Below are 19,735 nucleotides of genomic sequence, written 5' to 3'. Positions count from 1 at the left end.
GAGATTCTGGTGGCAAACTTTATTAGTAAAGTTTCCCCCCTTTTTTTTGAAAAAGTTTAAAATACACATACAAACACACACTTTTCACAAAATAGGTACATGGCAGATCAGTGAAACCCACTATGTATGGATTCCTCCTCTCCCCAACCCAGGAATTGTTTTTCACAAATTGAACAGTCTGACACAAAAATACACGCACAGCACACAAGCAGTGCACACATATTTTGTAGTGTTATGAGAAAAAAAATCATACTGATGGGATCAAAATATAAGGTTACTCTTTAATGCTAAAGTGAAAATCTAAGGGGAAAATATTTATTAAAACGGATCATATGATCCATTACAGTAGTGCTGCTTAAAATCTCCATAGAAAAACCACCATTCTTCATTCAGCAATGGTGGCCCTCTTCTTACAATATACTAGTAGTGTGAGAACTGCTGCATCAGTTTCTTCCTGGATCACCAAGGTAACACAAGAACCCTGTGCCATATGGGAGAAGTCCACAACACCATTTATCCCCAAATCAGCGTTGTTTATTTTGAGAGTGGGCAGGGAACAGTACAAAAGGGGTACAACTTCCATGTGGCCCAGGTCTTCTTTTATTTCTTGGTGGTGTAGAAAACAGAAACACTGCAATTTCTATTTCGCTAGAATAATATCAGAAAAAGGACTGGCTGCATGAAACCAGGCAAAGAACTGATTCTACTGTAATGGCTATGGTGTGGATGGCCCTAAATACCACAGACACAAATACATAGTGCGGGTATTCCCTGTTACATCAGTAATATCTCTTTCTAGAAAATGGGGATTGACAAATTTGGGGGTGGGGGGGTGGGGAGTATGTAGCTGCTAGAATGTATCCCATCCACTCCCAGTGGAAAGTGGGTCTTACTTTGACCTTCATGCTGAGTATGGAGACATCCCAATTGCCTCCAAAGCACAGCACAAGATTATGGTCAATCCTTTTCCCAAAACATGCAGTACAATTTAATAAGTCCATCTTCCCTCTGGAAAAATGACACGGGGAAGATAGCTGGGGTTCACACTTACAGTTACGCTGTGCTTTCATGGTGCAGGGCATTGTTCTAACCCATTCCCCAGCTCCCCTCCCTCGCAATCTGCTAGCAGATTAATCATTCTTACTGGGGCGAGGGGAGAGGAGGGAGACGTTCCGTGGTGAGAGCATTTGTAAACTCTGCAAAGAACATCCAGGCAGGGTAGATGATGAGATTCCATCCCACATATATGCGGCCTAACCACACATGTGGTAGCCACTGTTAATCACAAAATAAATTAACCAAATAAATAACAACAAAAAAGTAATCTACCATCTCCATTTTTAAGCATATTAGCAAGGGAAAGAGATAACATTCCTTTGGTTGTTTTCAAAAACAGCAAGATGCAGATCTTAACTTCTTATTTCTTTGTTCCAAGTCTCTTTTTGACTCATTTTTTTCATATAGGAATTGAGCATCATCCACTAATGAGTAAAGAAGGTCGCCAGCAGCTTTTTATGCAGGATTTCTGTCAAAATAGTGAGCAAGGGAAGAACCATTATATGACACAGCTCACATCTCCCCAACATACCAAATCATTTGAAACTAGCATTGGTTTTAATGGCTTGTTACAGACTGCCAAAATAAAGCTGCTTGAGGTCTCTTTGGAGGTATGCTATTTAAATGATGCCTGGGTCCTAAGAGTCCGGAGGTCGTGCCAAAGCCACACTCCATTCCTAAGCACAGGAGTGCAGCTTTGGTGCAGCTTCTGGATTCTTAGGATGCATGCATCATTTAAACCGCACACCTCCAAAGAGACCCGAAGCAGCTTTATTTTGGCAGTCTGTAACAGGCCAATGATTGCCTTAATCTACCTTGAAGGAACAACAGTGGAACAGCTTCATTTTTAAATGTGGGTTTAACGTCTGTAAACCTTTTGAAATTATCTTCCCATGTTCTTCTTCTACAATTAGCCTCACATGTGCCTCTTCCACAATTAGCCAATTGACAGCTTGGAGCACAATTTTTTTGAAAACACGTTACATTCTGACACTCAGAAGGATACAGGTATTTCTTCCTCAAACAGCTTCCACAACAATGAGCATGCATTGTTCTTGAATATGTCTGATAGCTGCTCATGTGCCTTTCCCATGCACACCTCGGTCCCCGACTGCCTTTTGCTTAATCAGTCAGGGGTCAGAGATGGAACTGCATTCTCTGGTAATCAAAATTCTTTCCAGATTCCCTTATGACAATCAGCTTTACTGTTGGGCTGTAGGCAAGATACTTTTGCTGCTTTCCAGTCCCCTTCTCCAGGATACTGGTGCCTGATTGTTTGTAGAAGGAAAGCCCCCCCCCCCCCCTCCAAAAAGCATAGGGCATGGGATGCTTCCAAGTTTATGGCTTAATTTATCAAGGCATATTCCAGCCTACTCCTTGAAGACAAACTAGCATGTCCTCCCCAACATTTTGGGAACCAAAAATTTAGAGAACAAGTATGAGCTGTGTACCATCTATATCAGCTGGTCTCAACCTTCCTAATGCCGCGACCCACAGGTAGAGCATTATAGATTATGGTGCCAACCCAGGGTCTTAGGTGACCCCTGTGAAAGGGTTGTTCGACCCCCAAAGGGGTTGAGAACCACTGATCTATATTCTTTCATCCATGTCATTATTGGCACACAACCAAACTACCACTGATCTCCACTGGAAGCCACTGGACAATAATTTCCAATAACAGATTCGCCTATTTGCATTTTCAACCTTATCATTTCTAATGTGTGTCAGTTAGTTGAGGAGACCTGGAGAGAGAGACAAAGGGTCTCAATAAAGATCAGATAAGGATTCTGACAGGAGAGGGAGTTCAGTGAAGCCAATCCAGAGAAGACTATGATTCAGTGGGAATAAGCAAGTCTGATTGGTTAGTATAGTTAGATCACTCTCAGTAGGAATGAGCAAAAGTGAGAGATTAGAGTACAGAGAATCAAAAGCCTGTATTGTTTTTGTGTAACCACATTAAACCTGAAATAACCTTTATAAGACACTTTATTTTTTATGTTATTTAATAAAATTACTGTTTGCTTTTTTACAGTAGTTGTCTCTGTCTGAGTGATTTCTATTAACTATAAACCAAGACAAGCATGCAACCTAAGATACTGAACTGGTTTGTGGAAGACGCTTGGGACCCTAGCCCTTATACAATTCAGAATAGTATTAATGAGGGAAAAGCAGGGCAAATGCCAGTGACTGGGACCTTCTGTGGATAAGAGGCAAAGGTAACCTCAGGCATATAAAGAAAGGCCTCTCACAGCGGCACTGTGAGTGGAATGTACCTGAATCCCTGCAGGAGCCATCAGGGAACTATGAACATAAGCCAATTCAATGCAAAGTCTCAACCATCAAGACAAGGCGGAAGACAATGCCCACTCCCCTTTAGAAGCCTCTTGAAAGGAAACAAAAAGGTAATCTGGCTTTCAAAAATCCCTAGTTCTTTCCAAAGAGAATTTAAAAGCCCTACACGCATCCAACCTGTGCCACTCTTTTTCCTATGCTGCTCAAGAATCTGGACAAAAGGGAAAACAATCTCCTGTGACTGAGGAAAGATTGAATTCACCTTAGAAATAAAAGAAGGATTCAACCAAAGAACTACTGAATCCTTATGAAAAATACACAATTCTTTATGCACTGATAGGACCCTCAATTCAGAGACCCTGTAGGCAGACATTATAGCAACTAAAAACAAAACTTTAAAACCACCAATCTCAAAGACTCAAAAGGAGCCTTCAACAAGGCCCATAACACTGATCTCTGAGATAATTTTTACAAGATGATGTATTGGAAGTATATGACATAAGAGAAACTGTCTAGAATGTGTAAGGATGTTTCTAATGTATGCTGGAAATGTGAGGAGGATATAAAAGCTGGAAGTCATGAACATATGCAAAATAATGAAGATTGTTTGTCTTTATGTATTCACCTCAAGAAAGTGTATCAAAAAAGAATAGCAGAGGACCAAGATCAGAACACCGAGGGACCCAACAAATAAAGTAAAGGAAATTATTTCCCCAGTGGAAATGAACAAAAAATCTGACAGGAAAGGGAGAAACAGTTAAGAGGAAGAATATAAATCTAAGGCACAAAGCAAGAGATGATGATCAAGGAAGGGAGGGATAGACAGAGAAAGAAAGAGAGAGAGAAAGAAAGGAAGGAAGGAAGGAAGGAAGGAAGGAAGGAAGGAAGGAAGGACCGAGAGAGGTGTGGAGGGGTAGGGAGGGAGTTTGAGATTATGATAGATAACATGAATATCAGGCATTATGTACATAATAGAAGCTTGTCAAACACAAAAGAACTGAGTGGGAACTGCCACTGAAACGTTATTTTTTTTCCCACCTGCCAAATAATCGCTGCAGCCCTTTTTCTGCTCAATATATTTCTTTTCCAGCATTCACTTTTAAAAGTTGGGCCCAAGCCCACCCCCTGCTTATAAAAACCAGCCAGGAGAAACAGAGTTTTTGCTGGTTTCTTTTTATGCCTCAGACCTGTGGCTGCTCGGTTCTTGCACTGAAAAGAGAGAGAGAGAGAGAAAAGAAAAACACCAAGCACCAACCTTGGATACAGAGTCCCCAAACAACTACCACCTTAGTTTGAACTTTCCCTTTTTGGGGAAAGTTGCTGAGTGAGAAGTAGCCATTCTACTCCAGGCACACCTGGATCCTATCAGCTTTCTGGACCGCTGCCAGTCTGGCTTACAGCCCAGGCATGGCACAAAAAATTGCTTGTGGCTTTGGTTGACCATCTCCACCTAGAGACAGACTGGGATAAGTACAGCCCAAATGATGCTGTTAAAGCTTTCTATGTCCTCTGAAACCACAATACACAATGCCTTTGTAATTTGACTGTTCTGCTCTATCCTGATGCTCCTCCTTTGCCTCTTTCACAGTCAAGTGTACTCACTTCAGTCCCGAGTGACACACTCCTGTTGTTCTAATCTCAAATAAAGAATGGCCAAAGGAGTAACAGAAGTTCTCTTCTGATAGAACTGCTGACATTTCAGCTTCTTCCCGTGCAACCAGGTCACACAAAGGAGGTCTATGGTGTGTTTCGCCACGGTTGTTTCTAATTCAAAAAGTGTGAAAATTGGCATAAGAAGTAGCCACAGCATAGCTTTCACCTAGGCACTCCACAGATTATTACAGTGCTCTCCAAGCATGGGAAAAACTGTGCAACGTTTGCTTGCAAACCATGATAATTACGTGAATGATATTCAAAACTTATGCTGCATCAATGGCTCCATTAGCTATCTTTTTTTCTTTGCTTACTTTTATTAACATAGGGTTGTCTTTGTTAAGAAAAATCTCTCTCCATTGTCAAGCTAACAGACTGAATTTAAAAGTGGCTCTCTAGTGGCTCCTTTAACTTTATTAAAGTTTTCTGTGTTAAAGACTTCAAACAACCTACAGTAGTCCATTAATTCAGTCCATTAATTCTGCTTCTCAACAATAAGTATTCAGAACATGACAGATCTATGGATTTACTTAGCTATCAATGGCAAAAAAGAGATACTTATAAGACCACCACACGTTAGCCTGCTTCATTGCTTTTTAAAGTCATCTAAGCCGGTGAGTATCAGTATATCCTGTGGCAACAAAATTTATAAACCAATTATAACTTCTGTTAAGTATTTTATTTTGTTTATCTTAAATCTTAGGCTGAAAGAACTACTGAACTGGCACTACAGTGAATGGCCCACCCAATCACAACTCCACTTTGAATCCATGACTATACAAGGAGAAGCTGGATTTATGTAGAGGCATTAGTGGTATTTATAAATGTCATCAAATCCACCTCTGTGCCTCTTAAAAACCACTTTAATTAACACTTTAAGAAGGGCATGTATGCATTCCAGCATGGTATTCTTTATTTTGGCCTCTGAATACTGAGCATTTTTCCTTCAATATTTTCAGCAACCTTCTTTTCTTTCCTACATTACTAAATTAGCACCTTCTTTCTCTCAGCCCCCTTTCTTTCAAAGTTTAGAGTCTCACTAATGATGACTTAAAATAAATTCTCTGGAGGCATTATATTACCACTGCCCAGCATGTTAGGTTTAAATGCCTCTCTGTCGGGAGGCAAGAAAGCCAAAGCAATTTTCAAAATGAAAGCATAGAAAGCAGCTTGATTGAATGGCTTCCCTACAGAATTTTATGAAATCATCATTGAACTCAGTCAGGGAAATGGTGCAAAATGTTCAGTGAATCATTTCAAGAGGGCAGCCTCACCCTGACACAATCAAAAATAGTCTCAGGCCATGCAGAAAATTCAGAATTTCTGAAGGGTCTGTCAAAGTGCTCCATCATGTGGCCAAATCAATGTTCTAGCCACAAAATTGTTCATTTCTTCCCAAGGTTAAAAAGAAATGGATTCAGCAATATAACAGGGCAATTAACTGACAGCTACAGTTCACAAACATTCTAACACATACACACACACACAGGTCAAGAGCTACGGGGTCAATTTTGCAAATGTAAATAAGCCTTTGGACCTCATGCTATTTATACTCAAGGGGGAAAAGATGAACATTTTTATAATTGCATTTAACATATTTCATATATGCTGTGGCTTAGTTCAGACAATCTCACCAAATAAGAAATGGGAAACTACCTTAAAGGTCATGTGTTGTATCTCTTCTTTCATATGTGGCTTCCCCATTACGTCACCAAGCGCTGTGATAGCTGACTAACAAATTATGGCAGGGATTGGGAAGTTATCACTACTTCCCATCCATCATTACATCCGCCTCTTTTCGCACTGGATTGGGGCCAGGGCAACCTCACCAGCAGCCCTGCGGCCCCAATCCGGCATTTTTCCAGACCAAAGAGAAGCAGCAAAATGGCCTGGAAAAGGGGTGCCCATGTGCCTTAGGCACCAACAGTGCCCCGGTGCTAAAGAGGACAAAGGGGTGGCTGTCGCAGCCCCTTTATCCCCTGCATCATTGGCGTGGCCATTTGGTTGCCACACCAATGATGCATGGGCCCAAAAGGAGCTCCGCTGTTTGGATGTGGCGCATGCATGACGTCATCGTTAAGTGCACCATGAGAATGGTGCAACGTAACAATGGTGCCCCCCAAACGTACTAGGGTTAGGGAGTGTGTGGTTGGTGTGCGCTCCCTAATTGTCGAGAGCATGCTGCTTTATGGCGGTGTGTACCAGTCCTGAGTAAATTGCTAGATTAGCAATTACAGGGTAAGAGCAAGACTATCACTCATCTCAGCAGTGGCCTAGCTCTAAATGATTCACTTAATACACTAAGGGGGCGTTCACACTCATTTGAGGATGTGGATCACTGCACTGATGCATATCGGGTTTGTTGTTCCCAGTTTGTTTTGTGTTTGCAAATCTCTTTGAGTCATTTTAATCCTTGCGTATTCACACATGCCACCTTTTCGGGTTAAAATGGAGCTGCCTTCCTTCAAAGGGATATACAGAGCAATCTGAATCGATTCAAAACCTTATTCACATTGCCAACAATGCAGATCCTTCAGGAAAAGTTGGGCAAAAATACAACAGTATCAAATATCCTGGACTAAGTGATTTGTTGTTAGCCCCCTCCCCCTTCCAAAAAAGTGTAAAGAATGCATTCGGAACATGTGTGAAGAACAAGGATTCAACCTGGATTTATCCCGGATTATTTTCATAGTATGAATGGGGTCTAATTCACCTCTTGCCCTCCCTGGTTTAGACAAGAGTCAATCAGTGTGTGGATATACATTTTAATGACAGGTAAAGCACACAAGGCACTACAAATCTCATTTCACCCTGTATTAAAGCATGACAAGATTGGGTCCTAATTATGGGCTGGAAAGTAGAGTTCATACCTGAACTGGCTTTTCATTAGCTAAGGTTCCCTTTCTGAAGAGACATCTCCCTCAGCTCCACTACTTGCACTGGGGTCATTTTTACTTCTAGGAACATTCCTTTCTCTGCTGGATTCTGATGGCACCTTCATCCTGGTCTTCTCTTTCCTTTGTTGCTGTTTCTCAAGTTTTGCCAACTGTTGCAAAGAAGAAGAAAAACAAGGAGAGTTCCATAAATATACACAATAGACAGAGACAACATAGCAACACTGATGGTATTTCGGGCACTACATAAAACATCAAGCCATTATAAAGCTCACTGGCTATTATATTGATAATGTCTATGCTTCTTAGGAAGCTTGTGTACAAATTTTGTGCTAAGAATCATATGCAGCTACCAAATTTGGCATTGTATTATAGTAAATTACAGACAGTTTTATGCTCATTTTAAGGAAAATGTTTTAGGATTGCCTGCAGCATTAGGCAAAAAAAACAGTACTGTAATAGTACTGTAATAATAATATGAAGGCATAGTAATGGTAATATGAGCAAGAGGTTAAGCACTTTTAAGCCCTATTGGATGCACTGGAAATAATTTAAGCCTATGCTTAATGGTGCTATTGCAATAGGTGGGACTGAAGAATACAAAGCTTAGATGGACTGTGTTTAAACACTGCAGTAGGTAATAGTAAAGGAGATACAGATTTGTATGACAGTCTAAATATTAACACTATCACATTCTTTAGGTCAGGGTTGTCTGGTTTAAAGAAGGTTAGTTTAAACCAAATGACATTTTAACTGCAGTTCCCAGAATTCCCTAACATTGAGCCAGGGCAGTTAAAGTGGTCTCAAACTGGATTATTTCTGCAGTGAGTTTTGGACCTGGGAAATATTATTACTATTTTCCAACCCTCTTACTGGAACAACAATGGTTGTTTCAATGTACACATTTTAACTTGAACAGTTTATTGGCAGTTGTTCATTGTTACAACAGTATTCAGGGTCAGTTGCTTATTTTTAATCACTTTATCATAGTGCAAGAAATGCCATTCAGAAACAAATCCTTCAGTTAATTTAAGTTCAACCATAACAACTCTGAGAGTACTTTGTATGTTTGATTGTGCATAGTCTACATATATTTAGATTTAATAAGAATAACAAGCAGTAAAGATTAGTGTTTTAGTGAAAGATGTTACATCATATCAAAGCCTAACAACTCTGCATTGTCAATGCTAGAAAGCATTAAAACATGGTTGATCAAGCTTTGTAATAGGGTACAATATAGGTACAATAATGTTTCACAGTACTGTATTAATATAATAAGCAGAATTTAATTTTTTAATTAAAACTATAAAGCAAAAAAGAAGTTTAAACTAAAACAACAAGAAAAAGCCCAGTTTAAACAAATGAACAAACAAAATAACTAGGTTTTTCTTCCTACCCCTGCTTTAGGTCCAAAATATTGTTTAACAGTTCTGGACCCCCTAACAAAAACAGAAAATCACCCCATTGGATTGAATAGCGGTGTGCACCCCATTTTGTCCCCGTCCGTTTGTTGCCCGCAAACGGGTGAGGGACACAGATTTGAAGTCCGTGAAAACGGAGGGGCAATGGTATTTTATCTTCTTAGTCAAAATATTAAGAGCAAAGGTTTTAAGTAAATTACATGAACAGATCAAGCGTGATCTCTCCCTGGAAGCTGGATGACTAAAATGAAGCTGTTGTACTTTGGCCTCATCATGAGAAGGCATGAATCATTGGAAAAGACAAAAATGCTAGGGAAAGTAGAGGGCAGCGTAAAGAAAGGAAGACTGCAGACCAGGTGGATAGAATCAGGGATGTCACAGGGACGTAGCCGGGGGGGGGGGGGGGTTTTGGGGGGCCGGGCCCCCCCCCCCTCCCTTAAAAAAAAAAAAGGGGTGTGCTGGTGCGCCCCCCCACCCAAACCCCATTATAATGGGGGCACTTTGGCTGGGCCCCCCCCCCCCTCCTAAAATCCTAGCTGCATCCCTGGATATCACAAGCATAAATTTGCAGGACCTGAGGAGAGCAGTAGAAGACAGGGATCTTGGGGGGAGGGGGGTCTCATCCACATGGTCACCAGAGTCGAGGGTAGTTAACAACAACAAAAAACTTTATATTCAACCTTTTCAATGAGTGTTACATAGCATCCCCTCTTAATTTTTCAAATGACTTCCTTTTACCATCAAATGCTGCAACACCAGGTGAAAGTTACAGAAGAACAAGTGGCATTTGCATTGAAAACAATGTAAAGCAACAGGAATGCTTTCCTTCTCTCTCCAGCTGCAAAACAGTGAATAAGGCCCAGGTGTAAATCACTGTGAAAAACTTTAGTAGAGGCAATGCAAAAACTATGGCCGGTTACAAACCGGCACTTGGGACGTCCACAGGACGTCCCATTTTAAAAAAGGGGTCTCTCTTCTAGACGTCCCTGGGTCTAATACGGACTCTGTGGCGCCGGCCGTTCCACACGGCCGGCGCCATCTTTACGTATCGGACGCTGTGCGTCCGAATGTGTCATGGCACCTGTGATGTCGCGAATGCGCCCCTGGCGCCTCTCGACGTCACAGAGGCGCCGCAGAAAGAAGCTCCATTTTGGAGCTTCTTTTTTGCTCCGTAAGGGAGCCGCGCGGTGTGGCTGCGATGGCTCCCTTACGGAGCAAACGGCGGCGGCGGCAGACGGCCTCAAAGCGGCGGTCTATAACCTGCCTATGTTGTATTTAAGGACCTAGGCTGATTTTAGTCACTAAACTACTTAACAGATGTTCAATACAACAGGTTGGGTACTATACCATCTTAATTATACTGTGAACAAAAATATCACACAGAATTAAGAGGGAAACAAACACGTAAACCCTAGAGGAAAGATCCACAACCTGAACCGCTTGACCACACATTGCAAGGCTTGCTAAAATGGAAGTATCTACCTAATTTCTCCTGAAATCCATCTGATAAGTTGGGCTGCAGGGCCACAAGTGAGGAAAATGCCCTAGCATCTGAGATTTTTTTGCATCTGCTAGTGGCAGGAAAGCAGCAATCTGAGCAAAGATCACAGGGAAGGGGTGAGAGGGAACTTCAAATCCATGCAAACACACCTCAGTAATAATCCCTAGTTTCACTGGGCAGTGCAGTGTGAATGTGTCTATCTGTGCACATATGTTGCAAAGGTTGTACAGCTTTAATCAGAAGAACATGAAAAAAGCAAAAATGACCATCACACTCCAGGAGCCAGCATATATAGCAATATCAAAACTATGAATCATCAGAAGTAAGGATCTGAAGCCTGAAGGGAGTCTGAAAGGTGCCAGGTAACAAATACAGGGAGCTAAGAAAATCAGAAACCTCTTTCTTTTCTGAATCTACCTTGCACTTGGATGTTTGAAAATGCCCCCATATAAAGCCATCTCAATTTGTGTGATAGGCAGCTGACATTCCTAAATACTCCTGCCATGTCAAGAAAGGAAAAGTGATTGATGCTCACTTAAATGGTTTACTTTAATCAGCATCCTCCTGTAATCAGTAATGTAAATCCCACCTCAAAATACAAGCAATTAGCAATGCACACATAATTAAAACATTGCTTCTGCTGCACATTTAGCTATGCAAAAATTTGCAGTGTTTCAAAGGCAACTGTTTTTTAGCAGTTCTGCGATTCCCACTGCTTCTTCACATTAGAATGTCCATATCCAAAATGTGGATCTAAAATAGCACAACTGATTTCCTTATGGACAATAAGAACAAATGGGACCCATATAAGACTAACATTACAGAATGGACATTAAAAATTAAAATTAATATTCTGTTTCTAGTAGGACTATTAACAGAGTATAGTACATTTATAGTACATGCAGTCCTTCTGGAACAGCTAACCCTCCTACCAATGTTAGCCCTCTAAATTCAGTCTTGATAACAATTTTGTGGTGGCTTCAGTTCACACTCCTTCAGTAAGAACCTAATATATTTACCCTTTCTTTTTGAACTGGTGTGTATTTCAGGAAAAAGCAAAATGCATGTTTCCAAGGCATGGGGAAAGTGACTATAAGAACCGCTTTGAAGTAAGACAGCATGGTGAGATTTGAAAAAGAATATTTAAAGAGACTTATTAAATTTTTAACAATGTCATAGGGAATGGCTCTGTCATTTATGTACATGATTCCCACACCAACAGTCACTAAGGTAGGTCCTGTCACAAAGAATATAAACTGGACAAGAATGTTCAGTGACAGCAAAATGCTTGTTAATGGTGATTTAAAGGTAGACTGCCCCTCTCCCCCACTGCAAACCAATACAGCTAATTTCTTTGCTGCAAGACATGGAGTGCTTTTGCACCATTTTGGGGTACAGGAAGGAGAGAATGGTTATTATAGTCAAAATATCTATAGTCGTAGTTTTCATTCTGCATGTAAAGGCTTTGCACCTAATGCCTGGAGTGGCATAAAATGAAAACAGATAAGCAGCTTAGTCTCAAGCCATGACTTTAGTTCTAAGCTGTGGTTAGTACAAACCAAGGTTTGGCAAGATGTATGTATTTTGAAAACTATGATTTACTATAACTAGAAAAAGCCTCCAAACTAGAAATTAGTTTGGAGTGATAAATGTAGTATGCCTGACCTGAATGACACATCTCACCATGTGGAACATTAAACAAGAAGTGAAGCAAACAGCTGGCATCTAACAGAGGAAAAGGTAAAAGAGGGAGTGCATAAACCCAGGGAATATTCTTAATTTTCCAAAGCAAAGTTTAGAATAGTGGTGAAGAAGGTACAGCATGATATGGAACCTCCCAAGAGTTCCTTCCCTTACCATTTTGGGGTAAAAATTTCAGCCTCCAAATGGCTAACAGCACCCCTGAGAGGCAGTCTCTCAGGGTCTTGCTGGTCATTTTACTACATTGAAGAACCTTTGTACACCCCTTCACCTTTTGAGATCTGGACAAGGCTTCTTCCAAACAGAAAATTACTTGCTTTTCTGTTTGGAAAAAAATATTCATTTAGGCAGGGAGCCAGTGCTAAACGTTCCCAGAATACAGCAAAACAACTAAGTGCAGACTTTGTAGATACCGTTTGCCACTGAGGGGCATCTTTTGACATTTCCAAATTTTGAGTTAAGTAAAAATTGGGGCATTTAGTACTCTTAAGGTCCCTTGAGGGAAAATATGATCCCCCAACCACTGGCAGTTGTCTCCCTCTAGTTTTGGTCCACGATATTTGCTACCAGAGGTGAACCAGCAGGTGGTATTTCTCCTGCATGTTACTAAGGGGTTTTCATCTGTTGCATTGTTCACTTAAACTGGGTCAAGCTTAATAAGCTGTGGTTGTTTGCTTCCAACTGTATTTTGGTAAGCAACCACCTCTGCTATACAAATAGCCTAGCCCCAACCCCTTTGCTGACCAAGATTGAAAACGATACTACATGTCCAATGTCACAGAATCATAGAATCGCAGAGTTGGAAGAGACCGCAAGGGCCATCCAGTCCAACCCCCTGCCATGCAGGAATTTTTTGTCTTGCTTGCATACATGCTGTCTATTTCCTCAGAGCTACTGCCTCAGCTTCATCACTTTCCTTAGTGATCTGTTTCTAGTATGCTCTTTTGGACAAGATGGTGGTGTAATGTTATTCGCCAAATTTAGAAGGGCAACTATCATATAACCTCCTTGCAGTTATTTTGACAGTAGATAATCAATTATTTTTGTTAAAGCCATATATTTAGTGTATTCCTAAATCCTTCCAGGAACACGACTCAAAGTTTTATCCTTAACATGTGTATGTACTCATGCATTTATATGATATGTTTGAATATAATGTTTATATGATATGCTGGAATATAAATGTTTCTAACTGGATGTAAGGTAATTTTTGTAACCATTTTATTATTTTATGCTGGCTGCATGCTGTAATAAATTCATTCATTGGTGTAACAGAATCTGAGCAGGTCTAGGAGGCTGCCACTTGCTCTACTCAGCTACTGTCTGAGCAAAGTGACTCCCTTTGACTCATGATAGAGCCAGCATAACAGGCATTTGATGCTATTTCTCCTGGCACAGGCCAGGGAGAAGGAGGAACAGGCATGCCCATTCTTCCTCCTCCTCCTCCTGCCATTTCCCAGCCTCCAGCTGTCTCTCTGAGATAGCTGGATGCCAGACAAAGGTGCTGTGGAGAAGGAGCCAAAGACATGCATCTCTGGCTCCTCCTTCCAGCCTTTTCCTGGCCTTCAGCTGTCTCCGGAAGAACAACTGGGGGCAGAGAGAGGTCCAGGAAGAGGAGGACTGAGTGCATGCCCACTCCTCTTCCTTCCCACTTACCTTTCCTTAATGGACCATACACCATATATTTAAACACTTTTATCTTTTTTGACTGTATTTTATTCTTTTAATGAACAATCTATTTTAATACTGTAATAATTTAATTCTATTTTAATGTATCACTTCTATATGCTTTTAACTGTACTGTTTTTTTATTACTGTGAGACGCTTTTGGTCCCAGTTTTGGGGAAAGGGCGGGATACAAATAAATATAATAAAAATAATCACCACCACCACCTACCTGCTTAGGATCAATGGGAGCTGCAGGAGACTCCAATTCTATAGTCACAGGTCCATCGTTCTGGATATGTACCTGCATGTATTCACCAAATTTGCCATCTAAAAAGTTAAGAGTGGGAATGGGAAAAAGAAGACACTTACTTAAGACACTTACTCAAGAACAAGTTTGGGTCTCCCTCCAGTTAAGCTCACAAAATATATATATTGCAGTTCAAAGCCAAGGTAATTTGTACTGTATATATTTTTGGCATGTGGTTTTCTTTTAAAACCTTCTGTATGACTATGATATGAACTTTTAAATTATGGTAACAGTGAAAATGCACATGACTTTGCATCACAGTAAATTAACTGAGACCTCCTCCTTCACCTGCTGCTCCTCAGAACAACTTCTTGTTTCTATTGTTTTGATTGTTGTGGGCCTTCAAGTCAACTCCAACTTGCAGCAACCTGATCTTAGAGTCTGTTTGGCAAAATTTATTCAGAGGACATTTGCCATTGCCTACTCTCAGGCAGAGTGACTGTGATTTGCCCAAGGGCACTCAATGAAATTTATGGCTAAGCAAGAATTCAAATTGTGGTCCTAATCCACCATACAGACCACTATCTCATACTGGCTCTTAAATAATATGCACCAGCTTTTAAAAGAATGATACAGCTCGGAGAGAATAGGAAAGGTTTGGTTCAGCGCTACACCTCACACGTACACAGTATTATTTTGCCTTACAAAAAAAGTTTTGTGTTTAACATGTTTATGTAAAAAGGTTTCATTTCACCCATTCTGCAGCTATTGTTATCTCATGAATATGTACTATGCACCAAATTGGACTGAATGCAAAGCAGCTGATGTGAAGCTAGGGTTTCTGAAATGCATTTAAACCAAATCAAGCAGATCTTTCCAATGTCACTCATGAGTCTTCCACATTCCCCTGTCTACTGTTTTGTTTCTTTTCAAGCATGATAAGGAATGTTTTAGGTTAAACGTGACAGCATAATTCAAACATATTATTTCCAGTATACATTAGTGAATGGTGTGATACATGTCAGATACTAATAAAATAGGAGAGCACTCACAAAAGTTGACATGATGCCCTTCTATTGGATCAACTATGGTCGTAAAGTTACAAACTTAGAATACACGTAAAACTAGATTTTTAGTTAGAGCCAAATTACATGCTTCATGTATTTCTATTATTCTTTCCTCTGACTTATCACTTAAAAAACAAAATAAACCAGCCATGGATGGCTTCAAGGTTGAGCAGTGAATTGGCAAACAGCATTGCTATTTAACCCTCTTCCTCCCAGCTATCTGTCTGCTCAATATCTTCTCCAGATGTTTTCCCCTGGAGAAAAATGATGTGAGGATGCTTTCAACTTTGCTCCCATTCTTAAGTACCAAATTAATATGAACATTTACTTCTCTAAAGCAGGGCTGAATAAGCAGCCAATTGCCAGAGAATGTTGTAAAATTTTAATTGATTACAAAAGGGAAGTTAACTTATTATTTTCACTTGCGATAATCTACCCTCCTAGCCTATTCCACAATGGCCTCTTAACAAATACTTCAGGCTGTGAATCTGAAATGGGCACTACCCTACTATGATTCACAGAGAAGAATTAACGTCAGGTAACACATGGGCCCAGCCTGAAGGAAATAGAGCAAGCTTCCTTCCCTCCAATCTTACTTTCAGATGAGAGTTCATGTCCACATACTGTTCCAAAGTAGCACGAGGACAGCACCATAGACAAGACTTGGCTCAGGGCAGAGAACTGACCCATCATTTCTGAAACCACTGCTGAGAGTGGTGAAGGTGAAAACATTTCCCATACCACCCACCCACAACTACTGAGATTGCACTAATAGTTGGCAACTAATATCAACAGGAAATAGTAAAGTAAAAAGTGTTCACCTCTTCTACCTCAAAGCAATTCTGATTAAGACTGTAGTGCCAACACTGCCAATAGCATTGCCAGAACTATGATCTTCCTCTACTGCTAGCAGTTGAGTTATAAAAATGGTGGAGCTCTCGCTAACTCCATGGTTACACCAGGGAGATCCAAAGTGATGTACAGTACCTCTGCCTTAAACTAATTGGAGACAAGTTAAAAGCTCCAGTTCCCAAAGGCAAGGAGTTTGTATTGCACATCTAGATCATTTTTTTTCATTCATCAAACAATAATTTGTCTTACCTTTAATGAGCTCTGGTTTGTATGTTTTGCGAAGGTGTTCTAGAAAGCTGTTGTAGAACGACTCTGCTTGATCTGTAGGCATGGCCATGTGATAGTCTGGCTTGTTTCCTTTCAGAATACACTGAAGAGTAAACTGGCTCACACACAGCACTTCATACTGCTTGTCCATTACACTTTTAGACCAATGCTTCCCACTTTCATCTTCAAACACACGCAAGTTTAAAATCTTTCGAACCCTAAGTGGAAAATCAGAAGGCATGAATATGTATGTTCTGGAAAGAAAAAAAAATTGTATATACTGTAATAGTTTGAGGATGGCATACCGGTAAAATGGTATGATATCAACACAGGTTCATAGTTTCTGAAGATTTGGTATTTTGACAATTCAGTCACCGAATGTAAAAAATTAACATTTGTATAAGAAACAAGTAAGTAAAATACATCAAGTAAACTTTAATGCTTTCTAATGACTTACATATGCTCAAGCTCTTTCTGAGTGTCTTCCACAGAGATACCCAGCAGCACACAAATGCCTTGTCCAATGGAACTTATTTGCTCCCCACCAACTGTAAAAGACATTTTAAAGAGGTTAGATTTCCTGAATTTCTCTCTGTCAAATCATCTACATCTCAGCAAGCTTCAGTGGTAATGGAAATTTAAGGTGTTTTTATTCCTGAACTAGAAAAGCAACTTACTGCCCATAGTCTGTAGTCTCAGTGATCAATTCTATTTCTAGAAATCTCCTCCCACACCTCTCTCTCTAGGAATGCTGTAATAAAACATTTCCTCCAAAACCAATAGAATATGTCTGTAAATGAGATTGGGATCCAAAATGTTTCTTCCTTGATGTGGTTAGCTGGTTTGGATCAAGATAAAGATGCTGCGGGCCCTTTCTGTGTCAAATGGTACCCAACTCATATAAGGGATGAGAGGGCTGCACAGAGGAAGCGTTTAGCTGTGGATGTGAAGATGTTGCTTTCTCTTCACTAAAGCTAATATAATTTTGACAAGGTTTCCTCTGAGTCATGGTTCAACCCTTTAATCTGTTTTCGGTGCTAGGGGCTCAACCTTGGAGAAGCAACAAAATAACAAGAGAAAATACATACACAGTGAACCCAGCTATGGGCCTGATAAGTCGCAGCCACACATCTATGAGCATCCATCCAGAGAACCCAACTATGCAAGCAAACATGTATATGTATAGGAGTATAAGAGAAGGTTCCTCATCCTCAAATATCCATGTGTTGTTGTTGTTGTTGTTGTGGAATGCCTTCAAGTTGTTTTCAATGTATGGCGACCGTAAGGTGAACCTATCATGGGATTTCCTGGGGCTGAGAGTGTGTGACTTACCCAAGGTTTTCACGGCTGAGCAGGGACTCAAACCCTGACTTCCAGAGCCACAGTCCAAGGCAGTCCTCTGGGAAGCATCTTGCTAACTCTATTGTGTTTTTTAAATAGTACTGGGAGCTGAAGTCCAAAAATCCCTTAAAGGGCACAGTTTGGAGACCAGCGGTGTAGTGGTTTGAGCACTGGGCTATGATTCTGGAGACCAGGGTTCGAATCCCTGCTCAGCCCTAGCAAACCCAGAGTGACCTTGGGCAAGTCACACTCTCTCAGCCTTGGCAACGCTAAACCTCTGAAGAAACTTGCCAAGAAAACCGCATGGTAGGTTATTAGGATCACTGTAAGTGGAAAACAACTTGATGGCACATGACAAGAGATGTGACAAATGGGTTTTTATAGCATGAGGCCATTCCGGCATATTCACCAGACAGGACTGGGACGTACTAAAACAAAGCACAGTCCATAGGGAAACCATATTTGCCCATTGAGAATCATGGGGAATACTTGCCCATAGGGAAACACAGAGGTTACTTGCCCATAGGGCAAGCCATCCCCATGATCCTCTATGGGCAAGTGTTCCCATTATTCCCTATGGGCAAGTATTCCCCAATGATTCCCTATGGGCAAGTATTCCCCAATGATCCTATGGGAAGTGTTTCCATGATTCCCTATGGGTAGTATTCCCCAATGTTTTCCCTATGGGTAGTATTCCCAATGATCCCGATGGGCAGGTAGGGGTGTCCCCAATGATTCCCTATGGGCAAGTATGCCCCAATGATTCCCTATGGGCAAGGGGAGGATTCCCCAGATTCCCTATGGGGTAAGGGGGTTTCCCGGCAAGGATTCCCTGATGGCAAGTTATGTTCCCATGGGAGTCCCCGTATGGGCAAGTGTCCATTATCCCTATGGGCAAGTATTCCCATGGTCCTCTATGGGCAAGTATTCCCCAATGATTCCCTATGGGGCAAGTCATTCCCAATGATTCCTATGGGGCAAGTGTTCCCAATGATTCCCTATGGGTAAGTATTCCCCAATGGATTCCCTATGGGCAGGTTTCCCCATGATTCCCCTATGGGCAAGTATTCCCCAATGATTCCCGATGGGCAAGTATTCCCCAAGGATTCCCGATGGGTAGTATTCCCAATGATCCCGATGGGCAAGTCTTCCCCAATGATTCTATGGGCAAGTGTTCCCATTATGCCCTTGCCCGGCTCGGTGATGGGAATCCTGGCAAGTGGTAGTTTATGTGGGTGGCCCCGAACTCTCTATGACAGGAGAGGCTCAATGTCCCAAAAGACTACAGTTCCCAGCATCCTTAGCCGTTAGCCCGGGAAGCTAAAGCGCTTCAGACTGGACGGTTTCTGTCTTCTCTTCTCAGTGGCTTTGGGCCCAGGAAAGAAGCGGCGGGCGGAGGAACCTGTGACGCTGGCCGCAGTGGACGCGCTGGATGATGGCCTTCATGATGGGGGCCCGCTCCGAGCGCGTCCAGGATCAGGATCTTCCGCCGCCGACGATCGCGAGGACACCGCCCCTCCAGCTTAGACTTAGTAAAACAGACTCATGTCAGTCGCCCCAACTTCCGAGTTTCCCGCTCGTCATAACTTTTACTGCTTTGGCTCTGTGCTATGGAATCTGGGAACTGTAGTTTTGCTGTGGCACCAGGGCGTGCTCTGTAGGCGGAAAATACTGTAGTAGTGTTTCAAGGTCAAAGTTATATTGACCATATAGATCAGAAACCTTTGAGTGAAAGGGGACTTATGTCAAAATGAAGGGGGGACAAATACTAATTT

General features: G+C 41.3%; 1 protein-coding gene across 1 annotated transcript; it reads right to left on the bottom strand.

Annotated features, from left to right (window-relative positions):
• On the bottom strand, positions 1-19,406 carry DTD1 (D-aminoacyl-tRNA deacylase 1). The gene is given in 7 exon segments (XM_042464920.1): positions 1-1,525; positions 7,872-8,047; positions 14,416-14,513; positions 16,602-16,837; positions 17,077-17,167; positions 19,363-19,381; positions 19,383-19,406. Coding segments are annotated over 6 exon segments (624 nt in total). The 3' UTR covers positions 1-1,525; positions 7,872-7,891.
• Between the last annotated feature and the right edge of the window lie 329 nt (positions 19,407-19,735).

The sequence above is a fragment of the Sceloporus undulatus genome, chromosome 4, assembly GCF_019175285.1.
Source record: "Sceloporus undulatus isolate JIND9_A2432 ecotype Alabama chromosome 4, SceUnd_v1.1, whole genome shotgun sequence".
NCBI classification, from domain to species: Eukaryota; Metazoa; Chordata; class Lepidosauria; order Squamata; family Phrynosomatidae; genus Sceloporus; species Sceloporus undulatus.
Note: the sequence above shows the minus strand (reverse complement) of the source record. Positions and strands in the feature narration are given on the sequence as shown.